General features: G+C 53.8%; 1 protein-coding gene across 2 annotated transcripts; it reads right to left on the minus strand.

The window, feature by feature from the left end:
- Positions 1-505: 505 nt before the first annotated feature.
- Frmd8 (FERM domain containing 8) lies at positions 506-22629 on the minus strand. 2 transcript variants are annotated; one of them, XM_006980659.4, is made up of 11 exons: positions 22449-22629; positions 22072-22156; positions 20437-20604; positions 17465-17566; positions 17122-17180; positions 16848-17014; positions 11796-12020; positions 9592-9715; positions 8564-8707; positions 3922-4126; positions 506-1989 (listed from the first exon to the last, which is right to left on the minus strand). In XM_006980659.4, the coding sequence occupies exons 2-11, from the start codon at positions 22154-22156 to the stop codon at positions 1868-1870; spliced, it is 1401 nt and encodes a 466-aa protein (XP_006980721.2). In that variant the 5' UTR covers positions 22449-22629; the 3' UTR covers positions 506-1867. The 2 variants fall into 2 exon arrangements, with proteins under 2 accessions (XP_006980721.2, XP_015854598.2); XM_015999112.3 differs by having other exon boundaries at positions 20437-20601; positions 22449-22626.
- Between the last annotated feature and the right edge of the window lie 1016 nt (positions 22630-23645).

Consider the following 23645-nt stretch of genomic DNA (forward strand, 5'->3'; position numbering starts at 1 on the left):
TCATTGTTGTCAATCAACCTGCCCGAAAAACCAAGAAACAGAGCTCTAAGTGTGTGTCATGGTAGCACTGTTAGTCACAGCAGCCTGGCAGAGGGCCACACAGAGGACAGGGCATCTCTCTAGCTATTAGGCATGACAGGCGACATGCCCCAGTGGTAAGATCACAGTGCCTCAGGGACACATGGCTAAGCTGAACCCAGTTTCTGGTGTTTGTCCCACAGGGCCAAGGCTCACATCCTGCTGCCTCTGTAGCTTGCTGTGGGACACAGCCTGGTAACCAGAAGGACCTCGGAGGCCAAGGAAGGGCAGAGGATCCGCAGAGCTCCTTCTGGCCCCATCTGAGCCCAGGTCTCCCCAATCCACCTCTTCCCAGACCGAGAAGGGTGTCCAGGATCCACCAGATGAGACTTTCCTGGGGTGAAGTCCTGAGACTATATTCTAGGCACACAGGCCACGTGCCGTTAGGATACCCTGGCTATCCCATGTTACAAACCACGCCAAAGCATGGTAGGCACTGATTTTATTAATAAGTCAAATGACAGGAAAGACGGAGGACACTCGGGACATCTAGTCACAGTGCTCTGTCCCGGAGGGTTAAGGCACAAGTGATGCTTAATGGAAATACATAGTTCGTGTACACACACACACACACACACACACACACACACACACACACACATCCTGGCCCCTCACATAACACACCTGGAGCCATCAACAGCAGTCAGGAAGACCAAGGCTGTCGCCAAGAGAGTAGGCCGGCAGCTCTTCAAAGGTATATGACTCCAAGAGACTGACCACAAGTGCAGGTGACATCACCCTACAGACAGACATTCCAAAAGTGAAGTCAGCCTTTTCCTTCTCTCTGCTGCCAAGACCTCTGGAGCCCACTGGGCTGGTAAGCTGCTCTCACTTAGAGAAATGTGAGGGTTTGCACTTCTGTGGTTTTCCACTGAGAAGACAAAGCGGAGCTCTGTGTCTCTGGGACCCTGTGGGAATTCCCAGGAAGTACTGAGAGCTGCACACTCACCCCAGCGGGGCCCATGGGCCTGGGAAGCATCCCTCCCTGGACCAGCTCCTCTCTAGAGCAGTCGCTGCTTCCGGGGACCAGAGCCAGGCCCCCTTTCCAACATCCTTGGGCGAGAAGGCTTGAGTTAGTGGGGCTGGCCTCAGGGAGCCCCCAGAGCAGATCTGAGGCTAGCCCGGGGATCGCTGGAGTTACCAGGTCATCTCATCAAAGCAGATGAGACAAGACGAAATCTAACACCCCGAGACCCAGATGACAGGAAAAGAATGGGCCTGGCAGGTGTGGCAGATCCAGTCAAGCTAGGGAAGTGGGAGGGCTGGCCAGGGCTTTCCTTGTGCGGAGTGTGGAGCCAGTCCCTAGGACAGAGACCGGACACACAGGCCTCCACCTGCAGAGCGGACCTCCAGTCCCACACACCCCAGGAGAGAAGGCAGAGCCTGTCCTGGCGGTGTGGGCGGAATGTCAGAAGAAGGAATACAATGTAAGGTCACTGCGGTCCCGGAGACCAAGGGCAAACACTGAACTTGCAGGCCCTGACTCTGAGCAGCAGTCACCTGCCATTGGAACTGCCAGCAGTCCCTTCAGAGAGAAGACACAGTCCACCTGGGGATGAGCAGGAGGGGCAGCGGCTGGGCCTGGAGTACAGGAAGAGGCAGGCTGTAGAGGGGGCTGCAGGCCAGCTCCTCCCAGTCAGGTTCAGGGCAGGCTCGGACATCACTTTTCCAAAGCAGACCCTGCACAGCATGGCCCAGGCCCACAGCCTCTGGGACTGAGGTGGCTTGGCCTGGCCTAGGGCAGTGCCTGTTCAGGTCTGGGGCGTCCAGATGTCAGGCACGGCTTTCCTCAGCTCTGCTCCAGGCTGTCATCAGTGGGCTGTACCACGGTGTAGCTGCCCTGGCTGGTGGAGAGCTGCCGGCTGAAGAAGGATGTGGTGCGCTTTGGTTTCACCCGCTTGATCCCCCTGCCTGTGAGGGTGAGAGAGACAGGCTGGCAAGAGGGGCTGGGAGGAGGAGGCTGGGCTCTGCGTCCACTGGGGCAGTTTCTTCTGGAGTCTGAACTGTGCTTTCCCTCAGAGGTGTCGTCATTCTGAGCCCGACTCTACCCCAGTCTCCACCCCGAACTCCATCATCAGTGGTTGATGGAACCACGGTCACCCTCGCCAATCCCAGACAGGGATGACTCCAGACTGGCTCCCGAGTGACTCTCACTAAGTATAGTGGGAAGGCAAACAGGTGACGGAGGGCAGTGGCTGTGGTCAGGGCACGGTGACAGAGACGCCTAGGTCTGCCTGCTCACATCCCTAACCCCATCAACGCATGAGGGAAACATCCAACAACAGGCCTTTTACCAAACATTCAGGCCAGACAGAGGCGTGACAAGTACGCACGATGCAGGCCAGGGCGTCTGAGGACCATTTCAAGCTCCAGGCCAGCATGAGCCACAGTGAAGGCAGGTGCGTAATGCACAAAAATTAAAAGAAGTAAGTGTGGGACTGGGGAGATGGTGCAGCTGCTAAGCGCTCTGGCTGCTCTTCCAGAGGACCTGAGTTCAGTTCCCAGGACTGACATGGCAGCTGACAACCGTCTGTAACTCCAGGGCTCTGACGCCCTCCTCTGGGCACCAGACACCCAAGTAGTACACAAACACACATGCAGACAAACACCTATAGACGTAAAATCATTAAAAATTAAACTAAGCTGGGCGGTGGCAGTGAACACCTTTACTTCCAGCATTCAGGAGGCAGAGGCAGGCAGATCTCTACAAGTTCGAGGCCAGCCTGGGATACATGAGACCCTGTTTCAAAAGGACAAAACACAATGTGGTATTCTGCCTCAGATGCTGAAATAGGACAAATGTATACACTCAGAGAACCAGAAGAAAGTGTGTGTGTGTGTGTGTGTGTGTGTGTGTGTGTGACAGAGAGGAAAAAAAAAACAAAAACCCCAAACAAAACCAAAAACAGAGTCTCACTGTGTATTCACTGTGTAGTTCTTTGATGGACTAGACTCTGATTATACAGACCAGCCTGCCTTTAAACTCCCAAGTGCTGAGATCAAAGGTGTGTGTCACCACACCTGGCTAATTTATTTTTTTCTTTTTTCTTTTTGGTTTGTCAAGACAGGGTTTCTCTGTACAACCCTGGCTGTCCTGGAACTCACTTTGTAGACCAGGCTAGCCTCAAACTCACAGAGATCCTCCTGCCTCTGCCTCCCGAGTGCTGGGATTAAAGGTGTGCACGCACCACTATACCTGGCTAATTTCTTTTTAATTACATGGTTTGTCTTTGTGTGTGTCTGGCTATAGGGTGTGCCTGACATGACACGCATGTGGAGGTCAGGGTCCGTTCTGTTTCCCACCCTGTGGGTCCAAGGGATTGGACCCGGCTGTCAGGTCATGGCAGGCACCTTTACCCACTGAGCCATCCCACACTAGCTCTAGTACTACACTAAAAAATAAAAAAGAGACATGAACAAGGGGCTGGAGAGATGGCTCAGTGGTTAAGAGCACTGGCTGCTCTTCCAGAGGTCCTGAGTTCAACTCCCAGCAACCACGTGGTGGCTCACAACCACCTGTAATGAGATCTGATGCCCTCTTCTAGCCTGCAGGGACACATGCAGGAAGAATACTGTGTACATAATAATTAAATATATTTTTTTAATTATTAAAAAAAAAAGAAAAAGCATGAAGAATTTCCTGTTTTCCATGTTCTAGAAGCTGCTACAATGGACATGTCTGTCAGTGCAGCCGTAAGATGGGACAGACAGGGAATGTCCCTGAGGGCTGAGGCCCCAGCTCTTCCTTCTCCCACCCTCTGGAGTCCCCGTGGCATGTGTGCATGTGTGTGCTGTGCTCACACTGTGTGTGCGACAGACACCACGCACACACCAGAGGCTTACCGTCTTCCACATAGTCAATGGTGGAGAGATGCTGAATCCGGCTACACACCACGCTACCCTGTCTCCGCAGCTTGGGGCGCTGAATGGGAGGTGGAGAGGGGCTGGGAGCTTCCTGGGGACCAGATGCACTCTCCTGGGGCAGAGTGGGCTCAGCGGCCTGGCTCAGCTCAATGCAATACTCAATGAGGCCACTCATCAGCTCAGCCTGGGGAGGGGAGAGGGGCTGGTGTGAGGCCACAGAGCAGCAACTGCTGAGGGACATCATGCAGACACAACAGCCCTAAAGCCTTTGCTTCCTGGTGGGGGCAGGCGGTGGGTGGGGGCAGGGGGGGGAGAATAGGTCAGCTTTCTAGGGACTAGAGGGCAGGGAAGATGTCTCTGATGTGACTTCAGAGGTAAGGTCTAGAAAGGAGGGACATACTAGTCAGAAGGCACAGCTCAGGAGGCTGTGAGGATGTGCTAATCAGAAGGCATGCAGACTGGGAGGTGAGAAACCAGCTACACAGAAAACCCAGAAGAGCTGGCAGGAAGCTACCAGAACTGCAGGCTGTGAGGTGTATGAGTAACAAATCCATTGCATTTCTCTCCTTCCTCCCTTTGGAGGTAGGAATCGCTAGGGAGCCCATACTGGCCTTGACCTCATTAGCTTCATGCCTCAGCTTCCAGTGCTGGACACGGACAGGCATGTGCCGCCTGGCTTCAAATGGCCTGTTAAGTATTTCAGAATTCCAACTAAGGAGTGCTCAACTGATCCAGCATATGTAAACACTGAAAAGACCAAGAAACTCTGAAATCGGTCACATTCTTCTCTATTTAAAAAGGTTTATTTCTACTTCATGAGTGTTTTGCCTGTAGCATGTGTGTGCCTGGTAAACAAGGAGGTCAGAAGCATTTTGGGTCCCCTGGAACTGGAGTTAACAGCAGCTATGAGACACCATATGGGTGGGTGCAAACAGACCCCAGTCCTCTCTAAGTCTTAACCCTGAGCTGATTCTCCAGCCACTGACTGTCTCATTCTCTGTTTCGTTTTTAAAAAAGCAAAGTTTTGTGTGTGTGTGTGTGTGTGTGTGTGTGTGTGTGTGTGTGTGTGTGTGTACAATGTTAGGGAGTTACTGCTTCTCTTCCACCTCACTTGAGGAAGAACCTCCCATTTCTTTAGCTTTGCTAAGTAAGTACCCCATGCTAGCTGGTCCACGGGTTTCTAGGAGATTCTCCTGTCTCTATGGCCCATCTCACCACAGGAGTGGTGGATTACATATGCATGTTACATTTGGCCTTTTATGGAGGATCGGGGATGTAGACTCAGGTCAGTCTTGTGCCTCCTGCCTGGGTCCAGAGTGCATACCACTGCCTGGTACCAAGCATTTCAGTTAAGGGATTGTCAACCTCAATGGAGCTTTGGTAACCAATCTACTGTGATTATTAGTGAATGATACTCAACAACCAATGGCTTAGACCAGTGAATCCAGAAAATAAAACAAACAAACAACAACAACAACAAACCACACATAGGGGCTGGAGAGATGGCTCAGTGGTTAAGAGCCTTCGAGGCTTTTCCAGAAGCCAAGCTCAGTTCCCAGCACCTGTGTTAGGTGAGCCACAACTATCTGTAACTCTAGCTAACCTCCAAGGGCCCCTGCATACATATGACATACACTACATCTTAACAAAAGAATGAAAACGCACACAAAACCTCCATATGCACAGCCAGTTGACTTTGCAAGAGCAACCCCACTGAGGAGGACAGTTTCCAATAGCAGACAGCAGACAACTGGCTATCCATAAGTATAAAACAGATCCTGACCTATCCAGCAAACCAACAAACGGACTTGGGCCATGGTGCACACACCAGCAATCCTAGCATTTGGGAGCTCGACTTTGAGGCCAACCTGGCCTATATACTAAGTTCAGTGTTACAGAGTGAGAACTTGCCTTAAAAAAACAAAAACCAGGCCTGGAGATGAGGCTCAACTCATAGAGTGCTTTCCCACCATGCAAGAAGCCCAGACTCCTTCCTCAGCACCACAGAAACGGGGTCACGTCTGCAATCCTAGCACTCACAAGGCACAGGCAGGAGGATCAGAAATTCAAGGTCGTGCTCACCTACATAGCAAGTCTGAGGTTAGCTTGGGTTATAGGAGACTGACTACCTACGAACGTGAGTGTGAGTGTATGTGTGAGTGTGTGTGTGTGTGTGTCTGTGTGTGTGTGTGTGTATGAGAGAAAATTTCATTAGAATTAAAATATCTCACTGGGTGGTGGTGGCAGTACTCAGGAGGCAGAGGCAGGAGGATCTCTGCAAGTTCGAGGCCAGCCTGGTCTACAGAGTGAGTTCCAGGACAGCCAGGGCTACAGGGAGAAACCCTGTCTCAAAACAAAACAACAACAAAAAGAAGAAAAAGAAGAAAAGAAAGAAAATGAAAAGCCAGCCAAGCTTAATGCCACACGCCTTTAATCCAGCACTCCGGAGGCAGAGGCAGACCCATTTCTTGAGTTTGAGGCCAGCCTGGTCTACAGAGCAAGTTCCAGGACAGCCAGGGCTATATAGAGTAACCTTATCTCAATTAAAAAGAACTCAAAGTAGGGTGTGGGAGTGTGGGGGTGGCTGAAGAGACGGCTCAGCAGTTAAGAGCACTGGCCGCTCTTCCAAAGGACCCGGGTTCAATTCCCAGCACCCACGTGGCAGTTCACAGCTGTAACTCCAGTTCCAGGGCATCTGACATCCTCAAACAGACATACATGCAGGCAAACCCCTAATGGACGCTAAACAAACAAATTTCTTAACAAGAAAGGGAAAATGAAAGGTGAGGTATGTGCTGAAAGGAGACATCTGCTAACATCTGGCAAGGGAGCCAGTGTGGGAAGGCAGAGTAAACCTCACCATCTGTGATGAAGACGACTGGACAACAAAAGAGGACAAAGCTGGGCACGGGGATTCCTGCGGTAGTCCCAGTACGGCCAGGAGAGGCCAGGACCTCTGGAGTGCGAGGCCACAGGGCCTGTATCGGTTCCAGGCTAGCCAGAGCTACAGTGAGCTCTGTCTCAAAGCAAAACACACACACCCCACCACAAATGATCTGAGCTGACCTGACACTGCCCAGGTCTGTGGGCAGCAATTAACCAGTATGGAAAGACCACATCATTAGTCACTACCTGGGAAAGTACAAATTAAACCTGCAGTGCCCCAACCCACTACTGAGCTATTACTACAACAAACAAAAACTGACAATACCCAGTGCTTGCCACGGCGGGAGCCACCGTAGAAACATGAGCGTGAAGCAGTACCACGCTCTGGAAAGCAGGCTGGCTGTTTAAAAAAAGAGGGTTGGGGGCTGGAGACATGGCTCAGCAGTTGGTAGCACTGGCTGCTCTTCCAGAGGACCTGGGTTTAATTCCCAGCACCCACATGGCAGCTCACAGCTGCCTGTAACTCCAGTTCCAGGGGATCCGACACCGCCACACAGACATACATACAGGCAAAACACCAATGAACATAAAAATTTAAAAAAGAGGATCTGTATCCACAAAAACGCTAGGCACAAATGTTCAGTGCTGCTTACTGGGAAGAGTCACGTGGGAACAACTTAGATGTTCCTCAATGGGTAAGTGAGCTGTGTACCTGTGCAGCCGACCACTGAGCAATAAGAAGGGATGAATGGGACCCAGGGGTGGGGGTCACTCAGTGACAGAGGACTTGCCTAATGTGTATGGCCTTGGGTTTGATCCCCAGCAGCAGAAAGCAAGAGAGGAATAAGAAAGAAAAGAGAATGAACAGACACACCGCACAACATGGATGAATCTAAAAGCATGTTGTTTAGTGAATGGCAGCTACCTCAGCGGCTGCCACACTGCACAGTGAAGGGCTGAACACACTTCTATTCACTGCTCAGAAGGTGTCTGGGCATTCAAGTTTGTGGACGACTGGAGAGAGAGGACATGTGTTTTTAATGACAGGAGTCCTGGAATTTATCTATGTGCTAAAAGAAGAAAGAGGGGGCAACAACAGTCCCCAGGGGCTGGAGAGATGGCTCAGAGGTTAAGAGCACTGACTGCTCTTCCAGAGGTCCTGAGTTCAATTCCCAGCAACCACATGGTGGCTCACAACCATCTGTAATGAGATCTGGTGCCCTCTTCTGGCCTTCAGGCATATGTGTGGGTAGAACACTGCATGCATAATAAATAAATAAATCTTAAAAACAAAACAAAAAAAACCAAAACCAGTCCCCAGCAGGGCTCACAGCAGGGACAGCTCTGACGTGGCTGAGTAGGACGTGGCTGAGTAGGACGAGAAGAATGGATGGTGGGTGGAAAGATTGGATGTCCTTAACGCAGGCCCTCAGGGCCTCTGCACCTGCTCCTCAGCTGTCCTCCCAGGCTTCTGCAACAGGGATGGCACAGCTGTGCAGACAGCGTGGACTGGCCCTCAAGGGACAGCCTGCAGCTGCCACCCCCTGGTATGTGATTCCAGAACAGGAGCAGAGCTCACCATGGCTGCTCTGGGTAATTGAGGCCAGACACTCTTCCCAGGTCCTGGGCAGCGCTCACTCCAACCTCTTCCCCGGGCACCTGGGAGCTCCAGGGTTTGGGATTCACTGGAGACCTGGTCCCAGCCTCTCTGTCCAAGTGTGTGACCATGTCATACCTGCTTGGAGTAGATCCTCAGGAGCTTGTTGACAGGTGTGCCCTCACTGTCACCATCGAACTCCAGCCACAGGACAGGCTCCTCCTCCTCGGGGGATGTGTGGTCCCACGACAGCTCCTGAAAGCGCAGACCCAGCAGCACATGCTGGGCAGCGGGAAACAAAGGACAGGTTAACCTTCTACTCCCCATCGGGTTCCCATCAGCCTCCTGAAGGGGACCCTTCCCCAGTGCGCTTGCCTCTCCGTACTGATTTATTTTCCTGAGAGAGGGTCTCACTATGTAGCCCAGGCTAGCCTCAGGCTCACGGGGATCTGCCTGCCCCTGCCTCTTCCTCCGTCTGCTGGGATTAAGGGATATTTATCGTGCCTGTTTGTGACACTGGGCACTAAACTCAGAGCCATATGTATCCAAGGCAAGAATCCTACCAATGATTAGAGCCCCAAACCTCCACGCTAAGTCTGCAGCCCTTCCTGTACGAGGCCAGGAATGCATACTCTTCAGTGCGTCCCTCCAGCAGGTCAGGCCCCTCAGTACGGGAATAGCCGGCTCAAGGGCTTTGCCCTGAGAACAGCAGCTAGGATGGGCATGCCAGGAACAGGTGCAGGCATCTGCTATACAAGGAGGGCCGAGACACCGCTGTTTACACGGTGAGCCGGAGGTAAGGCAGATACCAAATCAGGGAGCTCTTGGCCAGCCCAGGGAGCTCCCAGCAGGAGTCTGTGGAAAATGACCAGCCAGTCTCCACCACTGGCCAGGAGCAGCAGCAAGATGCTGCCAGATACTACCCACTCAGAGTCAGAATCCCAGTTGCCACCCCTCTGCATGGCTCAGAACAGACTCAAAGAAGGTCCCAGAATGCATGAGCATGACTCCAGGGACATCAGAGGGAGGCAGAGTCCCCTACACAGTCTACTCAACACTGTTCCTAGGACGCCTGCAGTCAAGAAGACATGGACAAGACCCCCACTCCCTTCTGGCCCACCAAGGACAACTCAGTCCCACCCCGAGGAGCTGGACGGAGGTGGTACCTTCTCCTTGCTGTCGATGACATGCACACCCTCCAGACTGATGGCCACGGTAACTGCTTTGCGCCCGCCCCGATGCAAAAAGCCCTGGGCCGGCTTGTCGATCTCACCATGGAAGAAGGCACACCTGGAGAGGGCACCAGAGTCAGCTGCCCCTCCAGCACCCAGCACACCCGGGAGGACTACGCTGGGACCCAGACGCTTAAGCTGTGTGGGTGACCGAAGGGTAAACAGAAGTCTGTCCTGGTGGTGGGGGACAGAAACAGGAAGGAACAGGGAGGTATCGGAGGTGCTAACACCTGACTGGCTATGTAGGACTGGACTGAGCAGGCAGGAGGACCTGGGTAACATGGCACTGGGTGGGCACTGTGGGCGGAAGGAAGCACACACCCAGGAAAGTGCACAGCCAGCTGCATCAGGGGCCCCTCGGAGCCTGGGTGCCTCAGGTGGGGTAAGGTTGAGCCTGCTGCACTGACCATGGCAAAAGTCCTTTAGCAGCAGGGACCTGCTGGGGCATTCAGGAGGGAGGGCTGCCTAGGACAGTGGCGTCTGGACCTAACGCTGAAGGGAAAAGCGAGGTGGTTTCAGGGTGGCAAGACACCCAGCTGCCGTCTCCTCTCCAGCAGGCCGTGATTTCACCCACTCTGAGGCTCACCCTTGCCTCTTGCACTCGCCTAAGCCACAGCCCAAGCCAAAGCAGGAGGGGACGAGAGGTGAGTGCACGCCCCTCTTCTGGAGAATTCTACACCCCGCCTCAGCTTAGGGTCAGCTGAGGAGGAAACCAAAGCTGTCATAGACCCCCACTCCCATGAACTTTTCACACTCCTGGATCGCCCAGTAGTGAGTATATGTGTGCGCGTGTATACACACACACACACACACACACACACACACACACACAGAGTCACCTCATCCATTATAAAAACCAGTAAATCCTTTGTCCTTGCCATGCCCACATCTCCTGCTCCACTGTCCAGTAAAACGCCATAAAAGCTAGGCACACTCGCTGCTTGTTTGTTTTCTTTTCAGTTTTTTTGAGACAGGATTTCTCTGTGTAGTTTTGGTGCCTGTCCTGGATCTCGCTCTGTAGACCAGGCTGGCCTTGAACTCAGAGATCCGCCTGCCTCTGCCTCCCGAGTGCTGGGATGAAAGGCGTGCGCGGCCACCGCGGCCGCCGCCGCCTGGCTCACGCTCGATGTTTCTAACCCTCTTCTCACACTGCCCTCCTCTCCCACTTTCAGCAGGCTGAGGCCAAGCCACAGCACCAAGATGAGCTCAGTGGGCACAAAGAACAAGACCTTGAAGATGCAGGATGGGCATGTGGCACCTGGCGTGAAGAGACAGGATGCCTGCCGGGACCTCTCCTCCACACCGTTCCTCTCCTCAGCCTGTCTCCTGGCCATTTCTTCTTCTTGTTCTCTCTCTTTTTTTTTTTTTTTTTCAAGACAGGGTTTCTCTGTGTAGCTTTAGAGCCTGTCCTGGAACTCACTCAGTAGACCAGGCTGGCCTCGAACTCACAGAGATCCACCTGCCTCTGCCTCCCGAGTGCTGGGATTAAAGGTGGGCGCCACCACCAACTGGGTCCCTGGCCATCTCAGGGCTCCAGATTTGAAACAATTCACCAATCTTTTTTTTTAGCCCCAGACCAGGAACCCAAATGCCTGTATGGAATCACCACACAGGCATCTAATCGGCATCTTTCAGCCGGCACACCCAAAACCAAGTTCCCACCTTAAGGAACCTGCTCCACTCAAGCCGACATCCCAGCAAATGACAACTGGTCAACACAACAGGCTGGTGTGGAAAACCATGTGTCTAGATTACCGTTCCCACCACCTCGGCTCTCCTGGCTGCTATTTACAGTGGTTCCCTTCCTCTGTTGGCCCACAGAGCAGCTTCTTCTGTGTGGGGCACGCCCAGCAAGAGAGAACGATTTGTTACACACCGTGTGTGAACAAGGGCACTAGCTGCAAGGCCATCAGCCAGGCCAGCAAGGGGCTGTGGCGGGTAGGGAGGACCGAGGAAGGAGTGAGGGCTGGGAAGAAGAGCAGATAGTCCACTTGCGATCAGTGTCCAGCCAGCTCTTCCAGAGCAGGATGGTGCCAGTGGAGTTTAGGGGGGGTCTCTCCTGCCTCACCATCCAGCCTCGGGGTGGTCTGCAGGGTACTGAAAGAGGGGGCAGGAGCTCCCTGAGATGCACCACTTACCCGTAGAAGGGCAGCTCGTGGCACTTGAGGAGGTAGGCGCGATAGTGGGAGCCCAAGGTGGTCTCAGGCTCACTGTCACTGCCGGCTGCTTCCTTCACCTGGCGGTAGGCATTCAGCAGGCCTTGCTCGCCTGGCCCAGTCTTGGCCCCGCGGCCCCGGAAGGCAGCAAAGAGGCCATGCCCTCGTTTGCAGAGGTGGGCAGGAAGGAAGGAGTCCAACTTCTCCCTGCAGGGGAAGGAAAATGGGGAAGAAGTGGTCTTTCCAGGGGTGTGAGTACCGTGCTCACAGGGTGGGCAAGGCTTGGCAGGTGGCAGGGCTATGAACCTTTAAGGCACGACTACACCAAGGCCCTCTGCTGTGCAGAAGCGTAGCGAGTCTTTCTCTACCACCACCTCCCAAATAACAACAGAGACTTCTTTGTTTGTTTGTTTTTCTCGAGACAGGGTTTCTCTGTGTAGCTTTGGAGCTTGTCCTGGATCTCCCTCTGTATACCAGGCTGGCCTCGAACTCACGGAGATCTGCCTGGCTCTGCCTCCCAAGTCCTCCTAAGGGATTAAAGGCGTGCGCCACCACTGCCTGGACAGAGACTTCTTATAAATTACGAAAGCTCGGCCTTAGCTTAGGCTTGTCCCGCTAGCTCTTATAACTTAAATTAACCTGCTCCTACTAATCTGTTTTACCATGTGGCTTTTTACCTTTCTTTCTTTCACTTTGTATGTCCGACTCCCTCTATGTCTCCTTGGCGTCTGACTCATGCCTAGATTCACTTCCTTTCTCTCTGCCCAGAAGTCCCACCTGAATCTCCTGCCTAGCTATTGACCGTTCAAATCTTTATTAAACCAACCACAGTAATATTATCTTCACACAGTGTACACGTGTCCCACAACACATTAGGGGTGATAGGGGTCCTGAACTGCACAGAGTCCCCACCCAGCAGTGGTCTGCTCAGCCTGGCTCCAGGCCAACCCTGCCTGATATGCAAGGTCCACTGTTGAGTCAGGTGGGGGTGGGATGGATGCTCTTCCTCTCCCAGAGAGTAATGGGGTTCCCAGAAGGGAACTCATAACAACTTCTAAGCCATGGAGGGGATAAGAGACCCAGAGTATGCACGGGGGAGCCCAGAGCAGCAGGCACAGGTGTGGTCAGGCTCTGAAGCACCGTGAGACCAGCAGGGGCACCTGCCTATCTGCGGGGTGGGGACAGCGCTGCCACCCTATTCCCAGGACAGCTGCCACTACACTAAAACACGAAAGTTCTGCAAGCCTAGGCCCAGGACTTGGGAGGGGGTCCCCCAAGGACAGACTGGGGTTGCCATCTGCGGCCACGCTCTGATCCTGCTCTCTCCTGCTGCACCAGGCAAAACCTTCCTCCCCGTCAGCCAGCACCACCTGTTTACCCAGGAAGCTCAAGAGAACACCCTAGGCTGGCAGAGTCAGACAGGCTGTCACCAGACCAGTCTGCACCCGAGAGGGAAGGAGACAAACATTCTAACACCCACTGCATGCTGGGCACTGTGGAGAACCCCTTTCCCATCGAACGAGGTCTGGTGACACTAAGGGCCAGGGGCGAGCAGGAAGGCTTGGGAGGTGCTCGGGTCGGGATGGGAAGCCGGAAAAGGGCAGAGGAGCAGTCTGGCTGGAGCAGGTATCTGAGCAACGTCTGTGTTCTGAAGCTAGAAAACTGGGTTTTCTGAGCGAATGGGACTTTTTCCGCCCCAAAATGACACAGATGCTGTGATACTCTGTGCTGGCTGGTTTTATGTCCACTTGACACAGTCACCTAGAATCACCTGAGAGGAGGGAGCCTGAGTGAGAAAATGCCTCTCTCTGTAAGATCCAGCTGTGGGCCAGCCTGCAGGGCATTTTCTTGTAGGGCATCGACAGACAGGGAGAGCCAAGCCCCTTGTGCTGACAGTCCTGGGTTCTATAAGAAAGCAGACTGAAGCCAGGTGTGGTGGCGCACGCCTTTAATCCCAGCACTCAGGAGGCAGAGGCAGGCGGATCTCTGTGAGCTTGAGACCAACCTGGTGTACAGAATTCCATTCCAGGACAGCCAGGACTGTTAACACAAGGAGACCCTGCCTTGAAAAACCAAGAGAAAGCAGACTGAGCAAGCCATGAGGAAGAAGCCAGTGAGCAGCAGCCCTCCATGGCCTCCGCACATGCTACTACCTTCAAGTTCCCACCTGGTCTGAGCTCCCGCCTTGGCTTTCCCCAGTGGGCAGTGATTCAGGATGTGTAAGCCAAGCAGACCCTTTCCTCCCTGGCTGCTTTTGGTCATGATGTTTTATCATAGCAGTAGGAACCCCAACCAAGACAGCCTCTCAGTGTCCTGTTCAGCAAGAGAAGAATGGCTGAATACCAACCAGAGCATCATAGATTCATGGAAAATAGAGCATCCTCCTTACACAGCTAGAGCCCAGGCTTAGCTGTGTGGCCCACGGCTTGGTCCTGGGTCCACTCTACAGGCTTGCCTACAGCCCGATCTGGAGGCATTTTCTCTCTTGAGGTTCTCTCCTCGCAGATGATTATAGTTTGTGTCAAGTTGACATAAAACTAGCCAGCACTGAGGACCACACCATCCATGTCATTTTTTGGTGGAAAAAGTCCCACTGACCCAGAAAACAGGAACACAAGGCAGGGAGGCTCTCGACCATTTTCCACCTCAGGCCACCTGGGCTCCTGCTGGCAGAGAACTGACATTCTAGCCACATTCAGAGTTCTGGGTCTGGGGCCTCAAAGTCAGCATCTGCATACAGGCATGTCTACAACAGAACCATAAATCCTACAGGCACAGAGAGCCCAACGTGGACCCCAGCTTCAAGTTAACTTGGTAAACCTCCATGGTATCACCTTTTCCAGAGGGGAGTTCTGCTGGGGCGTTTGGAATCGAAATGCCCAGGCCATGGGGAGGAACAGCTGCTCCAAGAGAAGCAAAGGGAAAGGCCAGGAGGGAACTTGTTAGCCCGAGTCCCTGGGTGCCTGAGGGGACTCCAGCTGTGCCCATCACCATCTGTGTCCCACCCCTACCCAAGTCATTTTTTTAATAACAGCTCCCACATGTCACGGAAAAGCCTGTTCTCAGCTCTCAGGTGTGTGCAGGCTCACAGTGGGGTCCATGGAGGACACAGCTGCAGCCTGTCAGGGGTCTAACCACTGTACTTCCTTCCTCTGGATAGGCCTAGCATAAGCTATGTGCCATGAGAGTGAGCCTGGGGGCTCTAGCTGTGTAAGGAAAGCGGCACCTCTCCTCTGCAATAGACAGTTGCTGCAGCCACCAGGTCACAAGGGAATAACATGTCTGAGCCCAGACAAGAGCTGAATGGCAGAGAGCAGAGGGTCTGGGACACAGCTGAGCCCAGCCCAGGACACCCTGACTATCCAGACTTGCATGAGTGAACAAAGGAACTGTGCGATGCGTTGAGCTGGGCTTCTTTATCTATTTATGTGCCTTTTTTTGGTATAAGTGCTCTGCATGTTTGCCTGCAGGCCAGAAGAGAGCATCAGATCCCATTATAGATGGTTGTGAGCCATCATGTGGTTGCTAGGAATTGAACTCAGGACCTCTGAAAGAGCAGTCAATGCTCTTAACTACTGAGCCATTTCTCCAGCCCCAGAGCTGGGCTTCTTGTCAGGAACAAGAAAAACAGACTTGTCCATCTTGAGGTTCAGGATGCATGGCCACCAACTTAGACAGCTCAGCTGTAAGCCTTCAGGGGACTTTGAACCCAGGTTAGTCCTGCCAGGCTCCAAGTAGTCATCAGCACAGGGTCCCTCTTTACTGACTTATCCACTCATTGCAGGATTGGGGAAACAAGGAACCCTGATTAGAAATAGGTTGGATAGCCGGGCAGTGGTAGCGCATGCCTTTAATCCCAGCACTCGGGAGGCAGAGCCAGGCGGATCTCTGTGAGTTCGAGGCCAGCCTGGGCTACCAAGTGAGTCCCAGGAAAGGCACAAAGCTACACAGAGAAACCCTGTCTCGAAAAAACCAAAAAAAAAAAAAAAAGAAAAAGAAAGAAATAGGTTGGAATGCAAGTATACTAGTTACCAGAATTTGTCGTATTCTTTGTTTGCAACAGGGTTTCATGTAATCCAGGCTGGCCTCAAACATACTATGTAGTTAAGAATGACCTTGAACTCCTGATCTCTCTGCTTCTACTCCCTGAATGTTTATGGTAATTACGAGCATGAGGCATCATGCCTGGCTCACAGCTCTTTAGCTCAGGCTAGCTTAGAGCCCATGGTAATCCATTCTCAGCCTTCCAAATGCTAGGATTACAGGTATGGACCAGACCTTGTCCCTGGAACTATTTCTAAACCTCTATGGAGGCGGAGGCCAACATGCTCTGCTATTATGGCAGACTCAGCTTCCATCCTTCTAGACAGGAACCAGAAGCAGCCAGCGGCCTGGTGAGCGTCTGGGAACAGGATTCTACTCTTGGGGGTTGGAGTTTACGCTGAACTGTTAGTGGTTACTGGTGTGTGTGTGTGTGTGTGTGTGTGTGTGTGTGTGTGATATAGTCACTTCCTGGCTGTGACTCTAAAGAATAAAAGCACAATTCCTGGGCTGGAGAGATGGCTCAGAGGTTAAGAGCACTGGTTGCTCTTCCAGAGGACCTGGGTTCAATTCTCAGCACCCACACGGCAGCTCACAACTGTCTATATAACTCCAGGGGATCTAGAACCCTCACATAGACATACATGTAGGCAAAACACCAAGGAACATAAAATAAAAATAAACCATTTAAAAAACAAAAGTACAACTCCCTCCAGACTTCAGCTAGAGGTAGGGCTCCATCTATATGTGCACATCCCTTGTGCTGAGGATGCCCCTTAGAAGTCACTTCATGTGTGTATCCACTGCCCACAGATTGAGGAAAAGGGAGCTCAGAAAAGTGGAGAACTCACCAAGGCCACCCAGTGGGCCTGTGTGCATCCGAGGCCTGCCTTCAGGACTGCCCCATCTTGCAGGACCTAGAACCACCTGTAAGTAGAACCTCGCACAGCAACTTTCCCACTTCGTGCCTATCTCAAGTCTCACGGTCCTTACCTCAGAGTGCAGGCAGCAGCCTGGCCAGGCTGGTAGGGCCCGAGCTGCACACGGCATATGAGGGCACCCAGCACCTCACAGTCCTCCAGGTCGCAAGGGTACCGAGCAGTCAGCACGTTGCCCTTGGCTTCCTCATAGAACAGCCGCAAGACCTCCTCGTCACGGATCTGCAGGCCAGTGTGGCATGAAGACAACGGCACAGAGGAACTGGGCAAGGCATGACGGTCTAGGCATCCAGGGGCTGGGGGGGACTGGGCACTGGCGCACGCCTTACCTGGAGCTCTCGGCGCTTTGGGAAGAACACATTCCTTCGGAACTGAAGGGAAGGCTCATCTGGAGAGAGGGGCTAGAGTCAGTGCCTGGTCCCCCTGCATTACACAGCCCTGCCCTACCCTAAGTGGCCCGCCCCAGCTCCAACCTCATCCTTCTCCCTGGAGAGCCCTCCTGAGTGTGTGTGGGGGGGTGTGCCGACCAGACCATGAGCACACAGTGCATCTCGGTTCACAGCCTCTCCCAGCCTAGCCGCCCCAAAGCTCCCTTCAGATGCCCTCCCAGTTCTTCTGTCGGTGGCTGACAAACTGCTGAGCAGACAGAGCCCCTGCCCCAGCGACACTGACCCATGGCCACGTCTTCATCCGAGGCATCGGTGAATCGCAGCAGCAGCTCTGGCCACTGGCGGCCCAGCTTGTAGGGCTGATGCTTGGGTTTCAACTGCACCTCTGCAGGGGAAAAGAGGAGATGGCCATGCAGGTGCCCGCTGACCAGGCCAGTGGCGCCTCATCACCGTCATACTGTCCACCGACAATGAGGACAGTCACAACCAACAGCAACCGAGCAGGCCCAGAGCCACGGCCAGTGTTAAGTGTATTCGCCCTGAACAACCCTGACCTCCATTCTAACTTGGGGAGTACCAGGTTCAGAGGGGTGAGTCACCTGCCTCGAGCCACAGCAAGTGACAGATTCAGCTTGTACACTAGGGCCCTGTGAACTGGGTGACAGTGGTCCCGAGACGTGGCTTGAGAGGTGAGGTGCTGCTGGGCTCACCCAGGGATGTGCTGAGATACACGGTGAGGATGCCAGCACGTCCGTGCCAGACACGCATCCCGTTCTCCCTCTGGCTGCCCCCTCCCCACTAACGGCTGAGCTCTTTGTCCTGCCAGCCAGATGCCAACGGTTCTGTGGACCACTCAGACCTTCCTTTGGACCCTGACCTTGACCAGATAGCAGCCCCAGCCTCCAAGTGGCCTTCTAGCCTCCTCCATCCAACCTCAGTATCCAGCTCCAGACCTTTCTTGTCCTGTTTCTGACCCCATTTTCCCACAGCCTTCATTTCTTCCACCTCCCCGTCCCCCCACTATCCACAGGCTCACAAGACGGGGCTACAGGACTCCAAGACCACTCACTCACCTGAAGCCCACAGGGGATGGCCACTTCCCAGGGCTACACACAGTTAACGGCCACACAGGACCAGAGCTTAACGTCCCAAGCCTCCCTTCGGTACACATCTGACTCAGGGGCAACGCTCTGTGAGTTCTCCCATGGAGGATGCCATGCGTCAGATTCCCTGTCTGTCTCAGCACTGAGGAAATCCAGAGTGGGACGATAGACCTGGGCACGGGGTGTTCCTCCTGCCTTCACTTCCAAGTCCCAGAGCCCCCGCCATCAGAACAGGGCTATCCCAACACCACAGCCTCAGACTTCGGGGTGGGACCTTCCTACCTGGCGGCCATCATCCAAGTAAGACCACAGTTCCTGGAGCTAGTTCCACGCAGGCAATAATGAGGAGCATGACCGGCTCCGCCTCACAGGTCACTGCCCTGCTTAGTGTGTGTGTGTGTGTGTGTGTGTGTGTGTGTGTGTGTGTGTGTGTGTGTGTGTAGGGGTCTGAAGGAACCTTTCAGCCTCCCACCCCAGCCTGGGAAGAACGTGGGTGTTGAGTGTGCTGCAGCCTCAGGCACTCTCATCCTGGACAGGCAAAGCATTCAGTTCTTGCCACCGGCAGGCTAGGGAATGTGAGGGAGCGGGCATGAATAACGTGGAGGAGGAGCAGGCTGCCCGGCAGCAGCACTGGGAGCCTCTTGTGACCGACGAGGGGCCACCCACTAGGACCTGCTATCCCCAGCTTTCCACATAACCAAGGGGCCCCAGCAAAGGAGGGGCTGGGACAGCGGAAGAGGTGGGTGTGAGCCTGGGAACAGCAACTGCAGGAAGCCAGGGGGCAGGGAGGAGGGGGGGGCCTGGAGCTCCTCCCACAGGCTAGGGGCAGAAACCTAGGGGCCTCGGGAGAGGGAGGTACCAGTTCTGATCCCTAGGGCCTGACCCAGCTGTCCTGCTCAAATTCTTGAGACCAAGTGGCCCTTCCTCCACAAGGGCACTGTCACTCTCTGGTTTTGTCAACACTAGGGACTGATGCAGGGCTGTGCACAGGCTACACAAGCACTCTGCTACTGAGCTGTGTTCCTAACCCGCAAAGGATTTAAAAAAAAAAAACACACACTTTGGGCTGGCAGTGGTGCTGCACAGGAAGGCGGATGTCTGTGAGTTCGAGGCCAGCCTGGGCTACAGAGCAAGATCCAGGACAGGCACCAAAACTACATAGAGAAACCCTGTCTTGAAAAAACAACAACAACAACAAAAAAACCCCATACTTTGGTATATGCTCAACTTAAATATTATTATTATTATTATTATTCATTTATTGCGTGTGCACGTGCGGTCAGGAATGGGAAGTCAGAGGAGGACTTGCAGGAACTTGTTCTCTCCCTTCCACTACACAGGTTCCAAGGATCACCCTAGGGTGACAGGCTTAGCGGCAAGCGCCGTCACCCCGAGCCACCTTGCCAGCCCTCGAAGGAAAATCTAAGCTCAGAGAACACGCTGGCGCCAGCCCTGATTTATTTCCCAAAATGATGACAATGACCCTCCTTTAGTCTCTTTCCTCCCCTGTCAACAGGCTCAGGGACCATAATGAGGGACTTTATTCACTGGCCTGAGTCTATAAAACCCCGTCTTCCATTCCCATCCCACTTTGGGGCCCCAGCCTACGAGGGCAGGAAGTGTGTGGTCACAGGGCCAGACACCAGGTAGGGCAGAGGCGCCATGCAGAAAGCCATGCTCCTCTTCTCCCTGCAGCCCCACCCCTAAGCAAAGGTGTCTCTGTACCGCAGCAGCGTTTCCCTAGCCACGTCTACACCCCTCCCTACTGCCAGCACACAGAGCTGGCCGCTGGGGTCTCTGGTCCCGACACCACTAACCCACTGCTCCAGATCTCAGGACTTCACGCTGCAGGGCAGACCTGAGCCCTCCTTCACACACAGGGGAAACACTGAAGTTAACCTCCCAGGGTGTGGCTCAGATTGCACCCTCTGTATGCAGGGGGCCTTCTGCTCTTCTGGAGGTCAGGGATCCAGCAGTACCGCATCAGCACAAGAAAAAGGCAGCGACAAGGGATCCGGAGACCTCCTGGGGCTCCGGGACACACCAGGTCCCATCTCTCCGACCGGTAGTGGCCACAGGTTCTCATAGCTAAGCCCTCTCTCTGCCCCAGTTAGTGTCCTTCTCACCCTCCCCTCTCATTGCCAGATCTTACCCAGAAGAGGGGAGACAAGCCAGAGTGCAAAGGCCTCCAGGGCCACGTCTGGGAGCTGCAGGACTTCCTGGACTGCACGGTGCAGCTCATGGGCACTGATGGAGGACAGGTTCTCCACAGCCAGGGGCACTACTGTATCATCAGCCAGGTACACCAGCACATCTGCTGCTGGAAGATAAGTTGGACTCGTCATCCGAGGCCCACCACCAGGCCAATAAGGCCAAGGGGGCCTTCTCCACCACCCTTTGCTCTATATATGACCAGGCTACACTGACATACCCCCTCAAGACCCCGTTAATAGTGATGCTTATGGCCAGGTATGGTGGCACACACCTGTGGTCCCAGGACTCAGGGGGCTAAAGGTGGAGGATTTCAAGTTTTAGGCCAGCCTGGGCTCCATAGCAAGACCAGTATTTTAAAAATAAATAAATAAAAGTGCTGCCTTTCTGAGACCTCTAATTACCCAGAAACCATGGACCAGGTGGCCCCTTTCACCCGCTAGGTACATGAAAACCACCTCCCTCTTCCTCTGCTGTATCAAACACTGCTGAATTTCCAATTCTATTTCTCAGGTGGGGAAGTAGGACAGGGGTCACTTATCCTGAGGTCACACTTCCGTATCAGGCTGGGAGCAAGGCCAACCAGTGACCTTCTGACTGTCTGGGTCGGACTAAGAGGGCAATGATGTTTTCTAAGGCCACTCCAGATTACAGCAGGCTCCAACTCCCAGCTTCATTGGGACTCTTCAAAACTCTAAGGATCAGTATTGTGGCTTTTGCGAATAGCTTTAAGTAGACCGGGGAAAAACAAACAATTCATATAGCCAAGCGTTCCCTTGTAACAAGCTGGATTCCCATTTGGAATCCACAGCCAGCGGCAGATGCTTGGCAGGGTGGCCAGGTTCAAATCCCCATCCCTGAACCACAGGCCCAGTAAAGGAACACTGAGTTTGGGGGCTTAAATCCTGAACTTGCGATCCTTGCCGCTCTCTGCTTACTTGGCTGACTCCAGCGGGACTCCGAGTCAGCTGTAAATCTGTAAAAACAGTTAATAACCACTCCTCAAAGGGTCGCCACCAACCCTACAAAGCCTGTAAATGTGCTGGGCATGGCATACAGCTAACACGCTGACGAGACTTTTTAGATTCTGGTCTCTTCCGCTCCCACAGCTACTTTGAGAGATCAAACAGTCTCCTCCAGGAGACTGGGGTTCAGATCCATTTTATAGGCAGGAAAACAGGGCCCTGAAGGCTCAAGTTCATGATCACGTTGGCCTGCTCCAGTAGTTTGGGACCTAACAACCTCTCTGGGGCCGAATTGCCTTCCAATAAAATGAAGAAGAGAATCCCTGCTTTCAAAAGGCTGTTTGTAAGAAAGAAATGGAACCAAAGAAGTGGTGTCACTTTCCATTTACGTGTCCTCACGTGAGGACATGAAGAGTCAAGAAGTGCGTGGCTTGGTCACTACGACTGACACAGCCCAGCTCGGTCCTCTGACTTCTATGGGTTTGCCACACCTTAGCACATCTTACTTCTTGTAACATTAACTTACTGAAAACGAAGGCAAACCGGAGCCACGTCCCCAGGGTCGGACCAAAAAGGGTACAGAAGAGATGAAAAAAAGCGTAGAGACCTACCCCGGGCCCCCACGGAGGAAACGCTGCTTCGGTGGGACCGCTCCGCGGAGCCGGGCTGCCCCGAGTTACCTTCTGCGCCATCCATCTGCAACAGGAACGACAGAGAGCATTTAATGGGGATCCTGGGCTGGCGGTCTCCTCAAACTTTCAGCCAAGAAGCAAAGGGGTCCCGGGCTCGGTCTACAAGTCTTAATCTATGTACAGGGATCAACTGTGCAGGCGGGAAGAGGGGAGTGACGCTCGGCCGAGTGCAGGTAGGGGTGGTGCTGGATCAGGGCGGTGACCGTCAGGTGCATGGGGTCGCAGGTCGCCCAGGCAAGTCAAGGCGCGCCCCCCTCCAGGGCGGGGACCCGGGCAGGGAGTGGCCGCGCTCTCACCTCGCAGGGTCGCAGAGCCCGCTGCCTCACGCCAGAATGCCACCCGATTCAGGCCTCCAGCTCTGGACCCACCGCCACGGCCGCCAGCGGGGTCTCAGACCCCAGCGGAGGGTGGGTACGCAGTCTAGGCGCAGCCGAAGCTACCGTGGGAGGAAGTTCGGATCCCAGGCCTCGCCTCTTCGACCGTGGGAGCCAATCGGAGTCCGGAGCCTCGGCGCACGCGCGCTCACTCGTTCCGCCCTTCGGCCCCGCCCGCCCGCCCCCTAGCTCCGTGGGTCGCGCGCATCCGAAAGCCCCTGGCGCGAGCCCGGCTTAGCCACGCCCCTTGTTGTGTCTGTCACCGCCGCCTACTTGAATGGCCCGTGTTGCTCCGTGCACGAGACCCTTGATCTGTAATAGGATGTGGCCAAGATCCATGAAAACCAAGCATGAGCGCGCGAGCTGTGCCGCTCCCTCTCCTTGCGACTTGGCTGGACCCCTCTCTGAAACGGAGATGCTTCCTTGGGACCAACGCTGGGCTGGGCTGTAGTGGAAGCTCCTGGCTGGTCTTCAGTGCTGTTTTTGTTTTGTTGATCTTTTCTTTTCTTTTCGTTTTGTTTTGTTTTTTGAGACAGGTTTTCTCTGTGCAGCCTTGGCTGTCCTGGAACTCACTCTGTAGACCAGGCTGGCCTGGAACTCACAGAGATCCACCTGCCTCTGCCTCCAGAGTGCTGGGATTAAAGATATGTGCCACCATGCCTTGCTGCGTTTTTCAGTTTAATTCATTTCGGTCCAAACTGGATGGCACACAAGCCTTTAATTCCAGCAGAGGGAGACAGAGGAAGGCAGATCTTGGGTTTCCAGGACAGAGCTATACAGTGAAAAACCAACCAAACAAAACCACAGGAGGTGGGCCAACCATGGGCAAACGCTGTAACCTCAGCACTTGGATGATGGAGTCAGGAGGATCAGCAGGAGTTGAGGCCATACTTGGCCACACAGGACAGACTCAGCCTGGACCATATGAGACTGTCTCCAAAACAAACAAACAAAGTAACAACAATAAATATTACAGAAGGCCACAGCACTGCCATAGGAGATACAAAACACTACAGGCAGAGAGGGAAGCTCTTCAGTTCCTGCTCACCTGCTATGTGCTGGACACAGGCCAAGCCCTCTCCCGTGGGTCTCATGAACAGGTCTTATGGGCTCTGTGAA

The sequence above is a fragment of the Peromyscus maniculatus genome, chromosome 1 (assembly GCF_049852395.1).
Source record: "Peromyscus maniculatus bairdii isolate BWxNUB_F1_BW_parent chromosome 1, HU_Pman_BW_mat_3.1, whole genome shotgun sequence".
Taxonomy (NCBI): Eukaryota; Metazoa; Chordata; class Mammalia; order Rodentia; family Cricetidae; genus Peromyscus; species Peromyscus maniculatus.